Below are 23,596 nucleotides of genomic sequence, written 5' to 3' on the forward strand. Positions count from 1 at the left end.
TGAAGCTATATGTGAAGGAATGGTGTGAATGAGTTTTATGTGATCTTGTGATGATCCTATGTAAAGTGGATAGCATTGTGAGTTAAAGTATGATTTCTCATGATGTATATGTGAAATGATGTTGGATTATGAAGTATCCTTAAATGAAAACGTGTGTCTTGAATTGGTAGACTTAGGTGCCTCTTCTTAATACATGAAAGTTTATGGCACCCTTTCATGTGTTAAATAATGTACCTTGAATCGGTAGGCTTATGGCACCCTTTCATGTGTTAAATAATGTACCTTGAATCGGTAGGCTTATGGCACCCTTTCATGTGTTAAATAATGTACCTTGAATCGGTAGGCTTATGGCACCCTTTCATGTGTTAAATAATGTACCTTGAATCGGTAGGCTTATGGCACCCTTTCATGTGTTAAATAATGTACCTTGAATCGGTAGGCTTATGGCACCCTTTCATGTGTGATGATGTCAAAGTAATGAACTATTCTATGGGAATGTAGGCTAAGCACCGAGCGGATTTGGTTAGATGGAAACTCCCCCAATAGTTAGGCATGAGTTTCAATGATCGTCTACCTTATCCCATAAACTATGTGCCCGCATAGGAAGCTAGTGGATCCATTAAGCTATATATACCGGTCTTCCTTAGGCAAGTAGACCACCTCTTTTCGGTGTGGGGACTCATGACACCGGATTCCATGACAAGCTCTCATGGTCTATGTCGGTTAAATGCTTACTTCCCATCATGTGAGATTTCATTATGGTTTCTTGATAGGTTCTACAAAGTGTAGGTAGTAGTATGGGATGCTATCTACACATGGCACGAGTAGGCTTTGAAGATACTAAAGTGAGTTCCCTAAGTCTAACGACTATTATGTGAAAGTCCCCTTATGTGCTTGAATGTCTCCAAAAATGGTTTCTTAAAGAATGTTGGTCTATTGATGTTATGTTGTAAAGGAAATGTCCTTATCTAAGGTAATCTTGGGGAACACTTAAGTGTGCTTGAAGAGGTTGTATGGGTGGTCACTTCTTGTCTTACTCAAGTGTGTCTTAAGGTTATATTAGGTAGAGGTCCTATGGTAATGAAATGGCATGTGTTCCTTTAAAGTTAAGCATGGGTTGTATATGAATATATGTTGAGTATGTATACGGTTGGCTATGGTTTTATATGTGAACATTGACTTAGTATGTTATATTGTAATGGTAAATTTCCTTATCTATGGTAACCCTTAGGAATACTTAGGTGTATATGAAGAGATTGTATGGGCGGTCACTTCATGTTTCACTTAAGTGTGGCTTTGGGTAACTTGAGATAGAGGTCAAGAAATGATGAAAAGGCTTACTTGTATTTTTTTTCATGAAGTTTTACCAAATGGCATAAAAGCATGTTTCTCCAATAAACGTCCCTTTTAGCATGTTTTTGCATGGCTTCCATACTTAGTACTTAATTGTGCTAACCCCTTCCTTTCCCTTTTTGACTAAAGTGTAGGGATTTGGAGATGGTGACATGTCATGGTTACTTGATAGGTTTCTAAGCGTTGGAGATGAAGACTTGGTGAGTCCTCATAGATTCGAGGACAATACCCAATATGTTCTTTTATGTCTTTTTAGTATTGTTTAAGTTGTGTACGGGATTAGTCCCGAATTTTGTACTCTAAAGTATTAGATGGTTATGAGACATCATGTATAAAGTCTAGAAAGTTTTCCGCTTGCTATTTTTAATTAAATGTCTTCTTTGTAAAGAAAGTTTTTAATTCCTTATGGTTTTTAGTGTCTATGCGATGAATGAATGCTAAGAGGCTTGTATTAGACCTCTTCGAGGTCGAGTACGCCGGTTACGACTAGGGGGTGCTCCCGGGTCGTGACACCTATCCTGCTAACTGATAAGTTAGTATTGCTTAATTAAACCGACAATAGTTTTTTGTGGATTGTTCATGTACTAGGTGTTTGTGTCTATCGAGATAAGTACGTCCCGAAAAAAATATTACTTTCAAACCGAATAAACCAGAAAAATTGAACCAAACCGACAGTTATTTTTTTTCGTTTAGTTTGGTTTGGTTTGGTTTTAAAAATTTTAAAAATCAACTAGATTGGTTTGATTTTGATTTTAATCAATAATCCATCCAAACCGAACCACGAACACCCCACTCATGACACATTTTTCGGCCTAATTAATGTTGACTCTTTTGGTGATTTTATTGATTTGATTATTAATATTAAATTCACAACGTCGTCATCGTTTGCAAGTTGGCTTAGATTACCGACCTTCTTTGGAATGTTGCCACTGAGTACTGACTCTATTCCCAGACACATTTTTGTGTCATTTTCCCTCCGTAAGACTATTGTTCCTGAGATTTAAGACTCTGAGTTCGGGTACATACCATGGCCCTCTCCACATTTCACCACTGGTTATGAATTAGTGATGAGGGCAAAAAGGTAGGTGGCAAGGATATTTTAGGCCCGAAAGATAGAAAAAGGATAATTTTGTACCAATGACTTTTTTGGCGGACCGACCTTTAAACAGCCTGTCATGAGTCATGACATATTTTTCCGGCAAATTAATGTTGACATCGGCGATTTGATTATTAGTATTAAATTCACAACATGGTCATCGTCTATCCAAGAAGAAGAAGAAGTAAAGTCTCATATTTCTTTCTCTATGTAATCACAAAAATCATATAAAAATGGAGAAACGATTTGAAGGTAAAGTGGTGATTGTTACAGCTTCTACACAAGGTATTGGATTTAGCATAGCTGAGAGACTTGGATTTGAAGGTGCTTCTGTTGTTATCTCCTCTCGCAAACAGGTTTGTGTTTTTTTCTGTATATGTGTATTGTTTAATCTCTTCATATTGAGGTTTTGACTTCTACAGGAAAATGTAGATGAAGCAGTAAAGAAACTGAGAGATGGAGGAATTGAAGTATGTCATGTCTCAAATGCACAACAGAGGAAGAATTTGATTGACAAGACCATTCAGGTATGAATTGAAATGATGCTTGGGAATGGTTTTTCAATGACAAGTCAATCAATGCTTACTACTTCGTTTGTAATTTTTAAGAAATATGGGAAACTAGACATGGTTGTGTCAATCCTTCAGTAGATGCAATATTAGAAACTAAAGCATCACTCATTGACAAGCTGTGGGATATCAATGTCAAGGCCGCTATACTATTACTACAAGTAAGTTGTGCATACATACATTGACTATTAATTGTTCTAGTATTCACATATATACTCCAAATTCTCGAATTCCTGATCATGTTCTGCTATTGCGCTCATCTGTTTATAGGATGCAGCTCCATACCTTAAGAAGGGTTCATCAGTTGTTCTGATTTCCTCAATTTCTGGTTACTCCCCACCAGCTTCAATGGGTATGTATGGGGTAACAAAAACTGCACTACTCGGACTTACCAAGGTACTAATGTTTAACTTGGCACAATAAGAGTATATCATACCTATTACTGCTTTCTTCTTATTGTCTTATTTGGAAAGCCAGGCTCTTGCAGCTGAAATGAGTCCAGATACTCGTGTAAACTGTGTAGCACCGGGTTTTGTACCTACACATTTTACTGATTTCATCACAAGTAATGAACAAGTGGTAAGTTCTTATTAAATTAAATCTCTTGCGAATATTCTCTATTTACTTACTAACTAGTTGCTGATTGTGTTTAGAGGAGAGATATTGAGGGTAAGACATTACTCAATAGGCTTGGAACAACACAAGATATGGCCGCTGCTGTTGCTTATTTGGCTTCTGATGATGCTTCTTATGTAACTGGAGAAACTCTGGTTGTTGCTGGAGGAATGCCTTCCAGACTTTAACTTCTCTATTGCAGTGCCTCTCCTTCTGGTTTTAGCTCACTTGCATCAGCCTAGGAGGGACATGCTTATGATGTTATGCGATACCAAGGGGAAGCATGAATCAGACCAATAAGACACTGCTCTCTGCCTGTCGTTACACTGGAGTTTCATTACCTTATTCCTTACTTTTGTACAACTTCTTTCTTTTAGCTCTATTCACCTTGAGAGCAAATTAGCTACAAGGTGTTCAACTTTTATCTCAACTGATAGATAATAATCAACAGAAGTTTGAGATGAAAATTCTCTAGCATTATCAAGGTGAATAGCCTTAGAAGTTTGGAAAGTGTGCTCTTGGTTATATTATTTTTGCCAATAGTTTTGCAAACGTCAGGTTGCAAGATGATAATAAGCACATATTACCCTCTCGAAGATGCATCTATTAGGACCATAAATATCTAAGCATTGGCTTGTTCACATGTATCCTTATCAGTTCACCACTGTATCCAAATGATAAGTTTACAGTCTTACCCCAACCTTATAATAAGGAGGTTGTTTCTGATAGACCCTCGGGTCAAGTATAAGAAAATGTGAGAAATAAACTTTTCATTAATAGCTGGTGATAGTAGATATTAGGAATTAATGAAATAGTAATAGTATTACTTATACAATTATAAGAGAAGCTGAATCATTACACTGATATGGAAACTACTTATTCTACAGAGAATCCCACAGGCAAATGTGCATATGAAATGAAAGCTGGACAAAGATATGAACATATATAAACACCTTGATCGTTTTATATACATAATAAAGTAAGTAGCTGAAATCACACCAGATAGAGATTAGCACAATACAACACGCGTAGCTGCTTAAGATATAGCACGCTTTTATCCTCCTCATCCTTCCGGATATCAGCTAAAACTTGGGAAGATAAACTTTAGACATCTACAATCTTCAGTGTTTCTCTGCTCAGGTTCCCTATGGGGGATTATCAGGGGCATAACCGAGGCTATGCTGTCCTCGCGTTGTCATCTGCTCAAATCTTTCGCCATGACTTATCAGAAATCAAAATTGAAACTATATGAGCAAACTTATACAGGGATCACATCAGCATTTTGACTGTCGTCACATGTCAAGATGAGACCTTCGATGTAAGTAGGGAGAAGACAACGGGTCCATTGACAACCTGTTGAAACAGGGTCTACTGGTGGAACAATCATTAGGACGTTCTCATGGCGCCTTACAAGCCCCATTACACTTACGGTGCTTCCTTCTTTGATGTAACTGTCATTAGGAGCAACCATAAAGAATCAGCCAAGTCTCAGAAAGTTGTCACAAATTTATAATGAAGGCACGTAAATATGATCTATCAAATTCGTGAAATTGCTGAGATAAACCCACAATCCACAACTTACCCTTCTTTGAGGCGCATTATGCGGTCATCACTTGAGAGGCTCCGATCAGCAAGCCAGCGCAGGAAGTTGGGAGACAACTCTTTGTTATTCTTTGTTACATCAATGACTGTAGTTGGCTTGACAAATGGGACAACTTTTGCTCCGTAACCTGCCTTCACTATAGCTCTTAATCCAGACTGGAAGTCCGAGATGTAGAAATCAGCCACATGTTTCTGTTATCAAAAGGAAAAAACAACCCATGAATTTCTGATAGGAGTTTTGGATGAAATATTTGGAGTTGGGGCCAATACAGAAACCCAGTTGGCAAGAAGCATCTATGTCTTGGGTGTTCAGACAGCATCAGAAGAATTTACTATCACTAATACTGCAGCAACACAAAGTCAACAACCATGCAAAAGCTAACCAGCTAAAGCCTTAGTCAGGAATTTAGCATATGATGAAGTTACTGATATTGAATAAGTCCAGTTGTTAGCACTTAGCATATGATGTTGATCAGGAGGCCTGTTGACATTATACAAACTTGAGGGTGTTGGCATGTCATGTAAATTTGTTCAACCTTGAACAGTGATAACCCGTGGCAGGCCTTTTGACATTCTATGAACTTGCAAGGGTTAACATGTAGCACTAAGGAGTCATTTGGTAGGATATATTAGAAAAAATAATACATGCATTAGCTTTGTGTATTACTAATATCTTGTTTGGTACACTTTTTCAACCTCTATTTTGTATTATACTATGTATAACTAATGCATGACAACCATGATATTAGAATTTTTAGTGCCTGCATTAGCATGGTTAAAAGATACAATTGCCCCTCAAAACCTTTTACACATCCTTTCCACTGTATTTTGTGGGGGTATTTTTGTAAACAAACAACTTATATTTCAAAAATTATGCAATGCATGTTATTTTTAATACATCAAACCAAAAAAAGTTATAAGAAATAATATCAGCATTACTAATATACCCTACTCCACACTATTCTTATACACTCCACCAAACAACTCCCGATTGTTCAACCTTGAACAGCAACAGTCTATGGGCTCCCCACATGCCCTGGCTCTCAATCTTTCAGTTCATCAAGTTGATGTAACTTTATTCAAGTTCCTACATAATAAAACTATAATACTATGGCAGTCACTTGGAAGCATTACAAAACTTCTCATGGGGGATTTATTGATACAAGGACCCAGCAAGTATATCTTTGCAACTGTGTTATAAAAGAATAATATGATACTTGTAATAAAACACCAACATGGTTAACACCAATTCAGTCTGCCAAATAAACCTATAAATGCAATCGTTAATATATGCAAAACTAACCTCTGAATGCCTGCGTCCCCATGAGAAGCAACGGTGGCTAGGATTTGCTGATTTTCCACCCCAACCTTTGTACTCGTCCAGTTCTGTTGAAGCATATACACATCTTGCTGTCCGCTGAAAAGAAGTTTCAAGTGGGATACTTCCACAAGTGACAACCTACACAAAACAATATATTATACCCTTCATATTGTTCTCGGAATTCAATGTAGAATTGGATATCTGACTACACCCTAATAGTATGCTATGAAAATTCAAAACAATCATTAATAACTGTGAAAAAATAAAATGTGAGCTCATCTCTGTAGAATTCTCCTTCAAAGGCTCTCAAATGTGAGAATATTTTTTTAATCAGAAAATGTGCAAGTAATTCTGTATAGTGTCCAGCCAAATATGCAGAACCCACCTCATATGCCAATTTCTGAACTTGAGAGTAATTTTTAAGGAGGAATATAAAATTCATTTTGGGTGATAGAAGTAGACATTCAATCGCACAGGTTAACCAATAACCACCATATTCTAAGTACTCTTGCAGTCTGAGAAGGATGATTACCATGGAACCTTAAAGATGGACTCCTGCAAACTGATTTATAACTGAGAGATTTCCAAGGGAGAGTCGACACAAGGTTTGATACTTGATAAATAATGGACTTGTCCCTCTACCCTTCTCCATTTAAATACCAAGATTTTAGTTCACCAACAGGATTCAAACTCGTGACGTACTCCTAACTGACACATCACGTATTTTGCTCTGATCACCCAACAAAAGACCCTCAGCGGATACATAAATACAATTTAAACCCAGATTCATCGTTCTACTTTCTATTTAGGAGTGCTTAAGGTTCATGAACCTTTCAAACATACACCAGTAAAAGAATTTCCTTTTCAAGCGGTATTCCTGTAAAATGCTTAATAGCATGCAGTAGGGGTTTGCTAGAATGCTGGCAGGGACAGGAATTTAAGAAGGATCTGAAACAGATATGTTTCACCTGTTCCTTTATGCATTTCTCTATAATTGGAAAGGATAGAGCTTGTTCTAAAGGCCAAAAATGTCGTATTTCTAGAATCAAGAACAATCTCATGGTCTGTTTTCTGGTGTAAAAGTAGGCAAATTATGGGTATGGAACAGTACATGGATTTTCTAGAAATGTTTGGAGGAAGGAAGTAGTGAGCATATTTGATGTAGCTTAGTATCTTTTGGTCTTTATAAAGTCCTGTACTTTTGTACCTTTACTTATAATACTTTTGCCATTTTCAAAAAAAAAAAGGATACCAACCATGAGGATTTACTTTTCACCTTGATCTAAACTATCCTACTAAAATGGATCTTTTTATAAACTATGGTGTCCGGGTCAGTTTCTACATACCTCTACTAATTAAAGAGTTGTCCTACTAAAGTATTTCACATTTAAAAGAGCCTTCAATCATAGCTCCCAGAGCTTAGTTCAAGTGGGAAAGGTTGAGAAACTTGTGACTTCAGTCACATGTTCGAGCCTTGCGTCATGCCTACTAAACCTGATATTTAAGAAGAGAAGGTAAGAGGGGGAAGCTCATTATCCCCGAGTTTCGAAGACTGCAGTTGGTCCCAGACGAATTTTATTGCACATCAAAAAAAAAAATCTAACCTTACATATATTTAACTACTCTTTTGTCACTAACTCAATGTATTTCAGTTTTCCTTAAATTTGAAAACTATTTAAAATATCTTACGACCAAAAATTGCATAAAATGCAGATTGGATGCCTAGCATTAGTGAGCAGTGTGGCTAGTAGATTACATCGAGTTTCCACACAGAGATGAACCATCCACTCTTCTACTGTGGCGGCTCTGCTTACTTTCTATTTTTGTTTCATTTATGTCAACAAGTTGTGTCCAAACTAGTACTTTGGATTATATCAGTGTATCGTGGGATTTATTTAGCTAGTTTACTCTATCTTATGGATTCTATCGGTATTTTAACTACGGTTTATTACCTTGGAATGTCAATAAGCCAGGTTGGCTTGGCAAGGGTAGTGACCAGGTGCCTGTCACGGATCCCATAGGTTTGTGTCATGACACTATCCCCTCTGACATTCCTACAACAAATCTGCCCCATCAAGAACCTAGAAACTGTTTAGAGTATCTATACTTCTGCAACCACGGATAAAGTTATATGCTTTAACCCACACTTAAGCAGAATCTTGGTTACTTCTAACTAAACCAATATGAACATATATTTCTTTCCAACTCAAAATGAAAGAACAATAAAGATCCTCACATATAGAATCTCATTCCAGAACATAAATAAGCAATCTTTACTAATCTATACCTCCAAGGACAAAATGGTAAATCTCAAAACTAGCATTAGTTATGTCCCTGCTAAATCAACTACAATTAAGTTATCAACTACCACCTAATGACAAAACCATAACTAGAGACAAGAATTAGACACATCAACCTCACCAAATCATACTCAATACTCCTTGTTCTTTAATTTCAACTTTACACCTGACATGTTTAAGACCACCCAAGATTAAAAGGACATTTCAATAAATGACCACGAGATTCAAAAATCATTTACTTTCTTATACTCCGAGTCCAGTTAAAACCAGACAAACAAGAAAGCAAATTGAGAACTAATATAAGCAAAGCTAGAATATGGATGTGAAATTACCCCAGTGACCTTGACAAATTGTCCATCAATGGCACCTCTAAGCTCAGCATCAGGATATCTCTTCAGATAACCCAACAATCCTCGTTCTTTATACGCAAAATTCCACAGTAAAATCACCACCAATGGAGCTAAAACTCCAGCTACTGCAACAAGAATTACCGCCTTTTTCACCGCCACCATCAGAAAAGCACCCACTACTAAACCCATCAACACGACCACCAGAAACACCCACATTGCCACTTTTGAAACTTTAAAACCCAGCTTTATCTCATCATTTAAGCTCGTCACCGACGAACCATACACAACTTTCTTAAACGAAGCAGCCGGTTCAAGCTGACCCGACCGCCGACCAGTGTTTGAACTCAACGGACCGGAAGTAATCAGACCAGTAGGTTGAATCGGAGTCATAAGCTGACCGGAGAAAGACCCAGATGATTTCTTCGGCATAGAACCGGAGTTAGTGAGTTTATGCCCAACCGGACCGGAATTCGGACCGGATCTCACGGATCCACTGTTATGCTGTGAAGCAGATGATCCCCTTGACGAAGGTTTCAAAATTGGTGGTGGGCCCGGGTAGTCCCCAACACCGTACATTTTCCCAAGCTCACCGGACTTCTTGATATCACCGCCGGTGTACGGCACTGCACGGGAACCCATTGTGGGCTGACGTTCCTTGAGCTGTTCGGGTCGACCCGAGACTATCAACCCATTGCTTAGCTGGTGTGACCCGGTTCGAGAACCCATTTTTTAGAGAGAGAAAGTGTGTGTGAGAGTGTGAAGTTGCCGAAGCAGAGTGTTTTAGAGTGAGAGTGAAAATGGTGATGGAAATGAAGGTGATGGAAGTGTGAAAAGACGAAAAAGGACCTCAAGATTATGATAATGACGTTTCTGTCCCCTGTCTATTAATTTTCAGTACAACGTGAGCTGTCTTTCTACTCCTTTGTTGTGTCGCTGTATTACGCGCTCCAAGTTTTTATCTCCGCAAAAAATATTGTTAAATCGTGTTAATGTATGAATTTATAATCAAATTTTAATATAATTGTAGAACATCAAATAAAAATTAAATTAAATTTATCACTACTACTACTATTACATTATTATGTTCTTCAATTAAATAATGAATGTAATGTATGTAACATTCATGACGCAAAAATAGAAGTAAAAAGGCAAATTTCAAAAATAAATATAGTTTGGTTCCATATTATAAATTACAGCGAAATTTTTATTATTACTTATAATTTGTAGTAAAATTTGGTTGTCGTGCTATTGTATTTAGTGTTGGTATTTTTGTTCGTTCAACGATACAATTAAGATAAAATATAGAAAAAAGCAAAGGAATATACATAAATACAAAAATATAAGAGATGATATTCATTTTCTCTAGTTTAGTTTTATTCATTTGCTTTATTGTATGAATTATTATCAACTTGTGTTATTTGTATTTATATTTTTATTTATTTAGTGTTTAAGATTGATATTGAGGCTCGATAAAGGATTACAAAGTAAGAATCGATCCTCAATAATAAAGTGAAAGTTCCTGTGCTATTAAAATTCAACTATATTATAGCATCTATCTATGTTCCCAATTTAACTTTTTTTACTCACATAAGTTACTTTAAATTATGAAACAAGGGAACGGACCATCCTCCAATAATCCATATTCCATAGGCCTATTCCATATTGTTAAGCATTTTCTATTTACGTTGTTAATAGTATTATTATTTTATTTTATTTTAAATGACGTTAGACAGCAGATCTTGATTTGACAGTTTACTCCATCAATTTTTTGGCTTTTTATGATAATTATAATTTAAATAATTAAATTCTATTTTTTTATTTCTCTTTTTATTTTATTTGTGTCGGTGGCAAATACTAAAACTATTGGGGATCTGTATGTCCTAGAATTATCATGTGAATAACTTGGGCCAAGGTCCCCCTACGTATTATTATTATTACTACTATTCAAAGTTTTTAATTAAAAAATATATAAATAGACACTTTTGGTAAATACTATGTCTAACTATTGGAATTTTGATTAGTTAGTAAAGTGCATAACATGGTACATCAAGTATTTTGTATTTACATAAAATTCAGAAAGAGTCTTTCTAAGAGATGTGTGTTATACAATCTATATTAATGCAAGCATTAGGGACTACATTCAAGGCATGAACTCATAAAATTTTGATTAGTGAATAATTTCTTATATTTTAACGATGATATAATCGAACCTCTTTATAACAATATTATTTGTTTGAAATTATTTTAGCCGCTACAACAAAATATTATTGTAGAGAATAAATAATAAAACAAAACATGAAAATCATTTACAAAGAAAACATGGCTGGAATAGTGAAATATTATTGTAAAATATAATTACTATAAAACAATCTTTAGTTACAATTGTATTTTAATTAAGTTTCATACTTTATATTACGTTCACTTTATTAATTCCATTCTAGCCAGAAAAAGAATTTATATCACCCTTATAAATTAGGTTTTTCTGTTAATATATTTTGATTATGTACTATATTTGTATTCATCAAGTTATAAATAAAGAAAATAAGGAGGAGAACCAACTATTTAGCATTTACATTAAAAATTCAAGTATTGCATACGTCATTAGTCTTATCCATTGTAGAAATTATTTATAATAACGAACTGATAGAACCAAGTACATGTGTCTTACCCTTTCAAGAGAGGGAAAAAAAAGACACTCTCTCTCTCTATAAATATTTATAGAGAGAGAGAGAGAGAAATAAACAAATCCATTTTTGGAAAATTCTATTTTGAGTGGATTTAGAATGAATTCGAATAAAGAAAGGATTTTGGGAATAAGGAAGAAGTTGGAAAATAGAGTTCATGCAAATTACACAATGTCCTTTTTGTTATAAGTATTCGAGGCTAATAATCTACGAAGAAAGGACATCAAGATCGATTACGTGTCCAAGGACTTTTGTTCTTCTTGACATCTGTTATATATTGTAATACGTCTATACACACATGTGAAGAAAAAAAGTTTTATTAGACTATTATATAGATTTAGAGTAAATATTGATCAATATATAATTACTACATATATAAATTCATATATCTTAATTTTTAAAAATAAATTCATTAAAGGTATCTAGATTATAAATTTGGATGGTACCAAATGAATGGAAGATATATAATTGATATTTGAACTTCTTGATTTGTTAAACTTAATAGTCACTTTCAAATCTTGTGTCCAAAAAGGGTGGTTGACCTTTTGTTGTCACAATTTAGACTCAAATTAATGAAACACATTCATTTTTAAAGTTAATATGGGACAAAATGTTGCAATTATCACATCATACTAATTATATACCAACCTGATAATGTAATGGTCAAATGAAAATAATCTTGAATTTATCACCAGAAGTTATAATAAGGTGATATATAGTTCTTCATTTTAAATTAGAGATTTTAGATTCGTATTTTGAAAATAAATTCATCTTAATATAGTGATATACCTCCAACAATAGTAATTGACATAATGAAAGTAAGTATGGATCGATCAAGTATTCAAAGTATAAAAAAAAAATATTAGTGATGATTAAAGACTATATATTGAGAAAAAAAGGGATTGTGATTTGTTTTCTAAGAGGTAAACTAAAAAATTATGATGATGTTTGATAATAAAACACTTTGAAAAGTCTCATACAATGAAAACATTTCGTTGTGGTTGGAAAGAGAACAAATATAACTCTTATTAATATAGGGAATGAAGTGGAATATGCATGCGTGAATAAAAATGAGACATCCTATGCAAATTCGAATTGACCGACCCAAAACAAAATCTTAGATTTCGATCAATTTTACTTTTTTAATATTAAATTTGAGCTCTATATATATATCCAATAGAATTTTTCTTTTAAGTAATCTATAATATACATATTTTTTTTTAAAAAAAAACTGAAAAAGAAATTCCACGTTCAAAGGACTCAAAAAATCTTTTCAAGTGACTATACACATGAAATAACTTGTTAATTTTTTCTACTTATTATTTATTAAAATTTGTAATTTTTTACGGGACATATTATTTATATCTTGGTAAGTATTTTATTTATTTTAATGTTTCTTAAAATAGCAAGGTTGTTATTTGACGTAGACATAAATTAATGCATTTGTTGACTAAACATGGGCAAGGTTTCTAATTTTAAACTTAAAATATCGCACCAACCAAATCATTCTATTAAAATAACTTATAGCTAATCATATGCTTCAACACTATAACAATTTTAATAAAATACCAACAATCATAGGAATCAACATGAGTCATGGTTGGAATGGTTTAATTTTTTTTTATCCTTAATCAGAAATTTCAAACTCAAATTTATGGGAATAGAAAAATTATATTGGAAGTGATGTTCTAAAAATTGAGCTCTAAATGTGTAAATTTTAATGTAGTCAAATTTTAATGCAGATACCATATCTCGAATGAAGGGGAAAAAACTATAGTAGGGAAACTTGAGCTGCAGGAATATTATACAAACACCTAACTTTAGGCTTAAGAAAGCTATTTTTGTACGCTATGTTTGGTACGAATTATTTTATTATAGACAATTGATAATTGTTAGCTACTGGCAATTGTCAATTAGCTTTTTTGTTTTAAATGACCGTACAGCAATATTGGATCTAATAAATTATCTAATATTGGTAAAGGCTTTAACACTCTTTATTAATAGGGAAAATTGTATATAATAAAAAACTATTAATTCAAATTAAATGTTATAACCATAGTTTGATTTAATTGTACCCCATAGCAATATGTTGTTATTTCGCCTCTCTCCCTGGTGAATCTCGCTCGCCACTCTCGTTCACGCTGAGCAGTCTCACTCGCCTCTCTCGCTTTTATACAAACACAAATGTATAAAATGTGTTTGTGTTTATATAAAGCGAGAGAAAATTGTATATATACATATATTTTCGTTTCCCTCTCTCCCGTCTCCCAACTCTAACTCGCCTCTCTCACTTTATACAAACACAAATGTATACATTGTGTTTGTGTTTGTATAAAGCGAGAGAAAATTGTATATACAAATACAAATATAAATGTATATATTTTCGTCCTATACACTTATGATTATACAAAGACGATCTTCCCCTGCCCAGTTTTTTTTTTTTTTTGTCTTTCTCTCTTTCTCGCTTTATACAAACACAAATTATACAATTGATTCTTTTGTATATATATACCGAAACAGATTATACAATTGCTTCTTTTGTATATATGTATAGCGAAATAGTCATAGCAAACATAAAGTTTGTTATGGAGCGCAATTATGCAAACTATACATATAACATACAAATATGGTTTTTGTGTTTGCTATATGTGAAAGTTGCTCTTATTTATATACATATTTATTGTCACTAAAAGTTATTATGCAAAATATAATATATTTTATATATGATTTTCCACAAAGAAAATTTGTATGAAGTCTTTATTGTCACGGACTTAGAATTTTTGCTAAAGCTCCGTGCGGCACTTGACAACTTACTCACTATTCTTTCAAGATCTCGTAAGCTCAAGTAAGCCTTTAAGACTAAGATCGCTAAGAGAATGCAAAGAAAGACTTAGAAAGAACAAGAAAGCTTTTGGAAGAAGGCTTTGTATTAAGTTTGGAAGATTGCTTACAAGTTGTTGGATGCCTTACAAATGAATGCCCCATCTATTTATACTACAACCTAGGGGCTAAAGTACAAATAAAATTTACTTTACGCGTCTCTCTAATAATTACACTTTGGTCCCTTTCTAGAATTCTCTACATATTCTAGGATTTTCCAAAGCTTTCCAAGAAAATATCTAAGGTATTCTAGAGTCTTCCAAGGAAAGACCTAGGAATTTCTAAAGCCTTCTTAGAAATTCTCTAGGGAGTTCTAGAGTCTTCCACTAACCTCCCCACAACTCTAGATTCTTCTCCCTTATTCTGGTGTCGAATTTGAACTGTGAAGTGGCGGGACGTGTGACACTCTCCCGCACATATTGATGCGACGACCGCGTCGCATCATAAGCATCCAAGTCTCGTGCATACGCGAAAAATAGTCCATTGACTCGATCAAGGCCCTCCTCTATTCTACTCACTAATTCATGGTTTAAGTTAAGATTCATAAATTAGTCTTGTTCTTTGTAATAATTTCCTGCACATTGAATTTTAAACATGAAAAGTGATTGTTTTGAGCATGTTGTGACCCTAGAACTTGAACCTAAATTTGGAATGGATGTGGAGATTTTCATGTGGTATTGTGGGTGTTAAAAAGGTGTTGTTGTAGGTTGTTCACTGGTTTGGCTGCATAATTACTACCCTATTTTCCATGCTCTTTGATTCCATTACATGCCTTCAAGGTGTTTGACAAAATGTCCAACTATGGAGAATTGATGAATCGATGCTTTAAAGCTTGAGTTATGAGATGTATGGAAATCCAGAGATGTGTTGATGACAAACTAAGCTTGTGTATATGTTCATTCCATACGTGAGATTGCATTAGAGCCTAATGGGAATTTCCTATATAAAGTGTTGCATGACCATGCCCGGTCCGGGGGAAAAGAACCGGACAACCATGTGAGAGGTTTTTATCTCACCACCTAGGATGCTTGGGGTGTGACCAACATCAACCATGTGAGAGGTTTATATCTCACCACCTAGGATGCTTGGGGTGTGACCAACATCAACCATGTGAGAGGTTTATATCTCACCACCTAGGATGCTTGGGGTGTGACCAACATCAACCATGTGAGAGGTTTATATCTCACCACCTAGGATGCTTGGGGTGTGACCAACATCAACCATGTGAGAGGTTTATATCTCACCACCTAGGATGCTTGGGGTGTGACCAACATCAACCATGTGAGAGGTTTATATCTCACCACCTAGGATGCTTGGGGTGTGACCAACATCAACCATGTGAGAGGTTTATATCTCACCACCTAGGATGCTTGGGGTGTGACCAACATCAACCATGTGAGAGGTTTATATCTCACCACCTAGGATGCTTGGGGTGTGACCAACATCAACCATGTGAGAGGTTTATATCTCACCACCTAGGATGCTTGGGGTGTGACCAACATCAACCATGTGAGAGGTTTATATCTCACCACCTAGGATGCTTGGGGTGTGACCAACATCAACCATGTGAGAGGTTTATATCTCACCACCTAGGATGCTTGGGGTGTGACCAACATCAACCATGTGAGAGGTTTATATCTCACCACCTAGGATGCTTGGGGTGTGACCAACATCAACCATGTGAGGGGTTTATACCTTGCCACCAGGGTGTCCGGGTGTGAACGGCATCCCCCATCCTAAGTTGGGGTTATAGATTGGTTGGATCATGCATACACATATGATATCTACTATTAGTATAGAGTTACTTAAACATGTTTTGACTTCACTTTGATCATGCATCCTCATATTGTTATTCATAATGCCTATGAAACTATTTCTTGTATTTCGATTGTGTCCTTGTCTAATGTTGTGTTGCACCCCGCATACTTGGTACATTCCAAGTACTAACGCATATTTTGCCTACATGATGTCACCATGTAGGGACCGGAGCTACTCTTGATCCTTCTCTTCATTAACGTGGCTAGGACGGTGCTTATTCGAGTTGTTGGTGAGTCCTCAATGATTCGAGGGCTATGTTATGTTTCCTACTCCTATGTTTTGAGACTTTAGCTTGCAATTGTATTTTGACTATGAGGGGAGCCGGTAGAATGTCATGGCCCCGTCCTATCTATGTATGTAGAGGTGTGCGTTGGACAAGTATTTTGTAAATGAGCTTGACTCTTGTTCTATGATGTCATTTTGAAATGGTTTGCCCTTAGTCCCTATTTCCCGTTAATTAATGTTGAATGTACTTCCGCGACCGATGAAGTGTGATGACAAGTTTGAGAGGCTTGTTTGTGGTTCCTTCGGGTTCTTCATTCGCCATGTCACGTTTAGGCCCTAGGCTTGGGTCGTGACATCGTGCAACTCTTTTAGCAGCTTCCTGATCTCTTTCAGCTTGGTCTTATGATTTGCCTCCTTTTTGTGGGGAACACGCCTTGGCGGCTTCTTCGGCATCACAACGTTGTTCTCTTCCAGAACCTTCTTCATGCAGGGTGGCAAGGACTTTTTTGCACCATTGTCTTCTTTCAAACTTGCAATGGTGTCTATAAACGTTGACTCCTTCTTTTTAGGGCCTCTTACGAGCTGCATGGTTGTTAGACGGATATGTTCTTCCATTTTCGGTACCTTAACCAGGGGCAACACACATGATCCTCCTTGCTCCATGACTAGAAGTCGTTAAAGGTAAGAGTCGATCACCGTGTGGCACTCTTGGAAGAACTTCTGCCCTAGAATGATGTCAAAGAGATCTAGATGAGTGACAGTGAAGTTGGTCTTACCTTGCCACTCACCTAACGTGATGATTACTCCATGCGCAACTCTACACATGAGAGTCAGTGGTGCATTGACTGTCCTTAGTTGGGCGTCACTTGGACTGTAACTCATCCCCAACCTTATCGCTGCCATCTTGGTCATTATATTGGCCTTTACACTCGTGTCGACCATCGCACGAGCAGGTTTTCCATTAATCGTGATGTCAACATACTGCGCGCCATATTCTTTCGGCTTTCCTGGTTGCTTCTTGATAGATCCGCATAGTCCTATCAAACCCAACTGTGTCATCTTTACGCCTTGTCCTTGCTCCTATGTCTTCTTCTCCTTCCGCTCTCGCAGGATAGCACCAAGGCTCTTCAGTTCAGGGCACCTTGCATAGCCATGCGGCCCATCGTATATGTAGCAACCACTTCTTTTGACAGTTTCTTCCTTTCTCTCTGTGTGACCATGACGTCCAACTTCTTGCCATCGGACCTATGGGTATCATAATTCTTGGGATGTGGCCGCTGCTCCTCAACTTTGCCACGATCTCTCCCACCATGGTCATGACTACCTCTCATCTCTTCTCCTCTAGTTCTATCGGGCTTTTCATGCCTAAAGTCTGTCAAAGATTCGGCCTGCGTGATGACTGCATCAATAGTCCTGACCTGTCGGTATTCCAACTCCGTCCTGGCCCAATTTTGCAGCCCATCCATGAAGTGGAACAACATATCATCATCCGTAAGGTTAGGAATTTGAAGCGTGAGGGTGGTGAACTCCTTCACGTACGCCCGAATGTTGCTTGTCTGCTTCAACTCCCTAAATTTGTGTTTCGCCTTTTAGATGACGTTTTTAGGGAATAACGCCTTCTTGAACTCCATTTGTAATTGCTCCCAAGTGTCGATGGTGCAAAGTCCCTTCCCTATTTCCGACTATTTACGCCTCCACTATAGCATGGCTATCTCCGAAAGATACAACACAACGGTGTTGATCTTACTCTCGTCGCTCTTCAGCCTGTTGCACTTGAAGTAATTCTCCAAATGCCATAAGAAGTTCTCCACCTCTTGCGCATCACGGACGCCTTTGAACATAAGTGGCTTAGGAGCCTCGACCTTGGCCTCCATATCTCGGTCAAACTACGATGATCATTCAGCTTCCACGCCCTCCTTGAGTGCTTTCATTTCGGCCTTCATCGTATCAATTGTGCTCAACGCCTCCATGAGCCGAAACTCCAAGAAAGTGATAGCCTCCTTCATCTCGAACTCGGCACGCTGGCGTCCCTCCAACTTCTTGCGGATGTTGTCAGTCTCCTTAAGGATGAAGTCCTCGAGGGTCTTGAACTTGCCATCTGCCACATTCAAACGCCTATCTAATATCTCCACGGCCTGTCTCACCGTTTCAATCCTCGCGATCCACTCCTCTCTGACGGTGACGTCAATGGCCTCCTCGCCAAGTTCATCGTCACTTGCTTCGGTGGTTGAATGTGGGTGAGATGTAAGCACCTCGCTTGGTGTGGGGTCGAGAAGCATTTCCTCATTACTCTTTTGGTGCTTCTTTCCCTTGTGATTTTTCTTTCCGCCATCCGGACGGACGTTGGTAGTACTAGTAGCGTTCACGTCTCCTTCGTTGGCCATTCCCTTAGTGCAAACCTCACTCTAGTACTACGTTGTCACGGACTTAGAATTTTTGCTAAAGCTCCATGCAACACTTGATAAGTTACTCACTATTCTTTCAAGATCTCGTAAGCTCAAGTAAGCCTTTAAGACTAAGATCGCTAAGAGAATGCAAAGAAAGACTTAGAAAGAACAAGAAAGCGTTTGGAAGAAGGCTTTGTATTAAGCTTGGAAGATTGCTTACAAGTTGTTGGACGCCTTACAAATGAATGCCCCGTCTATTTATACTACAACCTAGGGGCTAAAGTGTAAATAAAATTTACTTTACGCGTCCCTCTAATAATTACACTTTGGTCTTTTTCTAGAATTCTCTACATATTCTAGGATTTTCCAAAGCTTTCCAAGAAAATATCTAAGGTATTCTAGAGTCTTCCAAGGAAAGACCTAGGAATTTCTAAAGCCTTCTTAGAAATTCTCTAAGGAGTTCTAAGTCTTCCACTAACCTCCCTACAACTCTAGATTCTTCTCCCTTATTATGGTGTTGAATTTGAATTGTGAAGTGGCGTGGCGGGACGTGACATTACGCTTCCTAGCTAGATCCGTCCATGTTGGTAATTAGGCATGACAAAATGACTTTCTAGCTAGAAACTCTTAACGAAATATTTAACCTCTTAGAGGTCGTTTGGTACAAAGATTAATAATACAGTGATTAGTAACTCAAGAATTAGTAACGCAAGGATTAGCAATGCAGGAATTAGTAATGCAAAGTTTATTTTTATGAAGTGTTTGGTTTATTGTTCTACCTCATCTTGTGTTTGGATTAAAATTCTATAAAAAAAAACTTCTTTTCAATTATACTCTTTATTATTATTATGTAATTGAGTCAAGGTAGATAATTATCGGACAATTTTAGTTTTTTTGACATTTTAACTAGCTATAGGAGAAGAACAATTTTGTTGACATGTTTGTTATTTTTTCACTTGAATTATTTGAGGATAAATAATTGTCATCTTAATAAATTGATCACTCACAGAATGTCAATTTTCAATTTTAAAAAGGTAAATCATCTACTTTTAAACCGAAAAGACGGTAAACAATAGTAAAATTGAGTAAACCATCTACATTTACACTTAAAAATTGCAAGTTATAGTTTTAATATGTATACAATTTTATAAATTGTTCAAAATACAAATAATTAGAAAACCACACACACACATTTGCCTCTTTAATTAGTAAATCGCATTTCAAATATTATATTGATTTCTATTGGAATTATTTAGTAACAAACAACTCTCTCTTAATAATTTGTAAGATAATTTATTTAAATAAATTTACAAGTACAAATATAGAACATAAAATCAAGAAAAAAATAAAATGATTTGAGGGATATTTTTATCTCATGGTATTAATTCCTATGTATTACTAATACCTCCAAAAAAAGGTATTAATATATCTTCTAATAACATGTACCATGCAGGGTGTATAACTACTCCACAGATTAGTTATACATGGGCCTGAATTCTTACCAAACATGGTACTAAATAATACCATACATAATACATGAACTATTTCTCATAATATACTCCCTACCAAACGACCCCTTACTTTATTAATCAGTTGATAATGATTCATTTGGGATCGTTTGGTTGGGAACTAGTTATCCCAGGATTAACTATCATGGGGTTAGTTATCCTGGGATAACTTATCCCACCATGTATATATATGGGATAACTTATCCCATCACTATGCTATAAATGGTGGGATAAGTTATCCCAAACATGTCAACCAAACAAGATATCTAAATTTTATCCCAGGACTATTTTTTTATTTCAGGACTATTTATGCTTATCTCTCACACCAAACGAGTATAAACTTCTATTTATTATTTATTAACACGAGCATCTACGAACGATGAAAATTGATAGATGTCTAATTTTCAAATCATTTGAGGTGTTTTGTCAACAAAATTAAGTACAAGGAGAAATATTGTGATTTCAAAATTCAAACTAGTGGGGCTCTTTCATCCATTTCCTATTAGGAGAAAATAAATTTGGTATTGCCAATTAAATTTTGTAAATAGTTTGCTGCATCTGAAAAAAAACCCACATAAATTAGGTATGTTTGAAATACGTAAATGTCTCTTTTTAGGTTATCACATAGATATTTTACTTATTTCTAAAACTTGTGCCAATATAGCCTTTGGAACAGAAGAATTATTAGATTGTCGTTTAAGACTATACAATTTTAGAGCGTGGCCTAACGTTTTTCATTATTTTTTATATAACTTTTTCACTAGTGTATTTTTCTTCTTCAAACCAACTTTGAAATGATTTACATGAGCCTAATGTTTTTCATAAACAATCTCATTATCTTCACAAGTTAGGAATAAGATTTACATACACACCATCTTCCTCAGACCTCGCTTGTGGTAAATCACACTGAATAGTGAATACATTGTTGGTCTAACATTTTCTCTTAAGTTTAGAATTGTTCAACAAAGATATTTTTACCATAGTCTAACATGTTCATGAGTTATAAGAGAAATAAAAAGAAGATCATTTCTTAAACAGTTATTCCAAAAGGAGATAAATCGGCGAAAATCTTCTAATTAATTACATGACCAACTGAGGTTTATTTGGGCTTCCTCCCAAGCCCAGAACAGTTTTATGTTTTTCAAATGTTGGGCCTGAAGTCACTCCAGATCCATCATCTTCCTGGTGGACCATCTTTTGGTTGTTCTTAAAAGACTGAAATTTAAAGTAACCCAAGCTGAAATATTTATGAGATTTGTCCATCTTACTAAATGAAATATTTATGAGATTTATGTAGTACTAATTGTTTATTTTTAATTGACATTTGTACCATGTAGTTGACTTATACAATACAATTATATATGACTTAAAGTACTTTGATTTGAGTGTTATTCACTAGAGGTTCCTCAAGAGCTCCCGTTTTACAGCGTGATGGTAGAACCATTGATATAGTAGCTTCGGATATAGATATGGCTAAATCTATTGAAAATTCTCTTTCTTCATCATCAGTCAAATTACCGTTCGTGAGAATATGGTCTTATCCTATGTTGAATAGGAAGGTATCCTACTTGAAACAATTCCAAGCTTATAGGAATTATTTTGGAATAGTAGACTTGTCTCACAAGCAAATAGAAGACACATGAGGCTATACTTTGATTCCTTCAGCTAATTTAGGATCTCCTAGCTATATCTTGATTCAGTTTTTTGCCAATCAAACAATATAATATTAACAAGAATAATGAACTTTTTATTAAAGGATTGCCTATTAAGGCTTCACTTATCCTTGAGAATATAGAAAGTGTTGAAATGACATTAATAAATTGCTAATATCATATACAAATAGTTCTTGAAAATTTTTCCATGCATTTGTCACCAATTATTATGTAGTGTATTATACTACAAAATAATAATAATGAGATGTAATGTAGACATGAAGGAAATTAAAGAAAGAGATGGAATGCTAACACAAAGGATGAATAATTCAAAATAAGTATTTAAAAATATAATAGTATATGTATATTCAAATGTATATTTTGATCAAATAGTTTTAATCTTAACAAAAATAAACAAATCTTGCTTCAAAATGTTGTAACATTGATATATAATTTTGGATTAGCTATTCACATTTGGATCACGATTATTTCATATTCTAGCCATGTAAGAGTTATTAAAGGGAAGCACTACGTACCTACTACAATTTTTCATGTACCTAAGATTCCAACTCCAAATTTCTGGATAAGGGGGAAGAATCATATTCATCCCACCACTATCTCAGTGGTATAATCTTCAACAATCTTATTAATCTAAGAATTGAAATTCCAAACACCACTTGTGCGATTTACACAACCTCTCTACTCCACAAAAGGTAGGGGTAAGGATCTAAGGTATGCATACATATTATCATCTTTAGATTTCACTTGTGAGTTTATATTGAGTATATTATTCTTCTCAGACTTCACCTGTGGATTACATTGAGTATGTTATTGTTGTTGAATTGAAAATTCACAAAATTTTCCAAAAAAAGAAGTGATAATTTATAAAGCTTTTTGACAATGTGGCCACTTGCCAACTTTTATACATTGATGAATAGATGCAAAGGAAAACAAGAAAAAGTGTTAGATTTTACATACAAAAAGTTTTTTAATTTCCTCTTTCAAATACATTCACGAGACACCCCTGAAAAAACTCTCTGCTTTTTTTTTTATTGCATTTTCATGAGCCTTCTTCTTTTTTCTTCTTTGGAGATTAACCATCTTGTTCATCTTTCATTTGATAAAGTTCATTTCTTTTAAACTTTTTTTCCCTTTGGAATCCATGTTTCTTGAATCTCTTCATGCATTTCTTGAAATCAATGCAAACATCTAGAAGAAAAACACCCTTTGAGAAAG

General features: G+C 35.5%; 1 protein-coding gene and 1 pseudogene across 1 annotated transcript; one reads left to right on the top strand and one right to left on the bottom strand.

Annotated features, from left to right (window-relative positions):
* Positions 1-2,626: 2,626 nt before the first annotated feature.
* Positions 2,627-4,158, top strand: LOC102597841 (tropinone reductase-like 3; annotated as a pseudogene).
* A 262-nt stretch (positions 4,159-4,420) lies between these two features.
* On the bottom strand, positions 4,421-10,067 carry LOC102598481 (uncharacterized membrane protein At1g16860-like). Its single transcript, XM_006346706.2, has 4 exons — positions 9,189-10,067; positions 6,539-6,694; positions 5,216-5,427; positions 4,421-5,084 (listed from the first exon to the last, which is right to left on the bottom strand). The coding sequence occupies exons 1-4, from the start codon at positions 9,930-9,932 to the stop codon at positions 4,892-4,894; spliced, it is 1,305 nt and encodes a 434-aa protein (XP_006346768.1). The 5' UTR covers positions 9,933-10,067; the 3' UTR covers positions 4,421-4,891.
* Between the last annotated feature and the right edge of the window lie 13,529 nt (positions 10,068-23,596).

Source organism: Solanum tuberosum, unplaced genomic scaffold (genome assembly GCF_000226075.1).
Source record: "Solanum tuberosum cultivar DM 1-3 516 R44 unplaced genomic scaffold, SolTub_3.0 scf00086, whole genome shotgun sequence".
Classification (NCBI taxonomy): Eukaryota; Viridiplantae; Streptophyta; class Magnoliopsida; order Solanales; family Solanaceae; genus Solanum; species Solanum tuberosum.

Excerpts from the sequence above, each read along its gene's own strand:
- LOC102598481 (XM_006346706.2), bottom strand. The coding sequence starts at position 9,932 with ATGGGTTCTCGAACCGGGTCACACCAGCTAAGCAATGGGTTGATAGTC. Across the intron at positions 5,428-6,538 it reads GGGGACGCAGGCATTCAGAG|AAACATGTGGCTGATTTCTA; the intron begins GTTAGTTTTGCA and ends TTTTGATAACAG. Across the intron at positions 5,085-5,215 it reads ATAATGCGCCTCAAAGAAGG|TTACATCAAAGAAGGAAGCA; the intron begins GTAAGTTGTGGA and ends TCCTAATGACAG.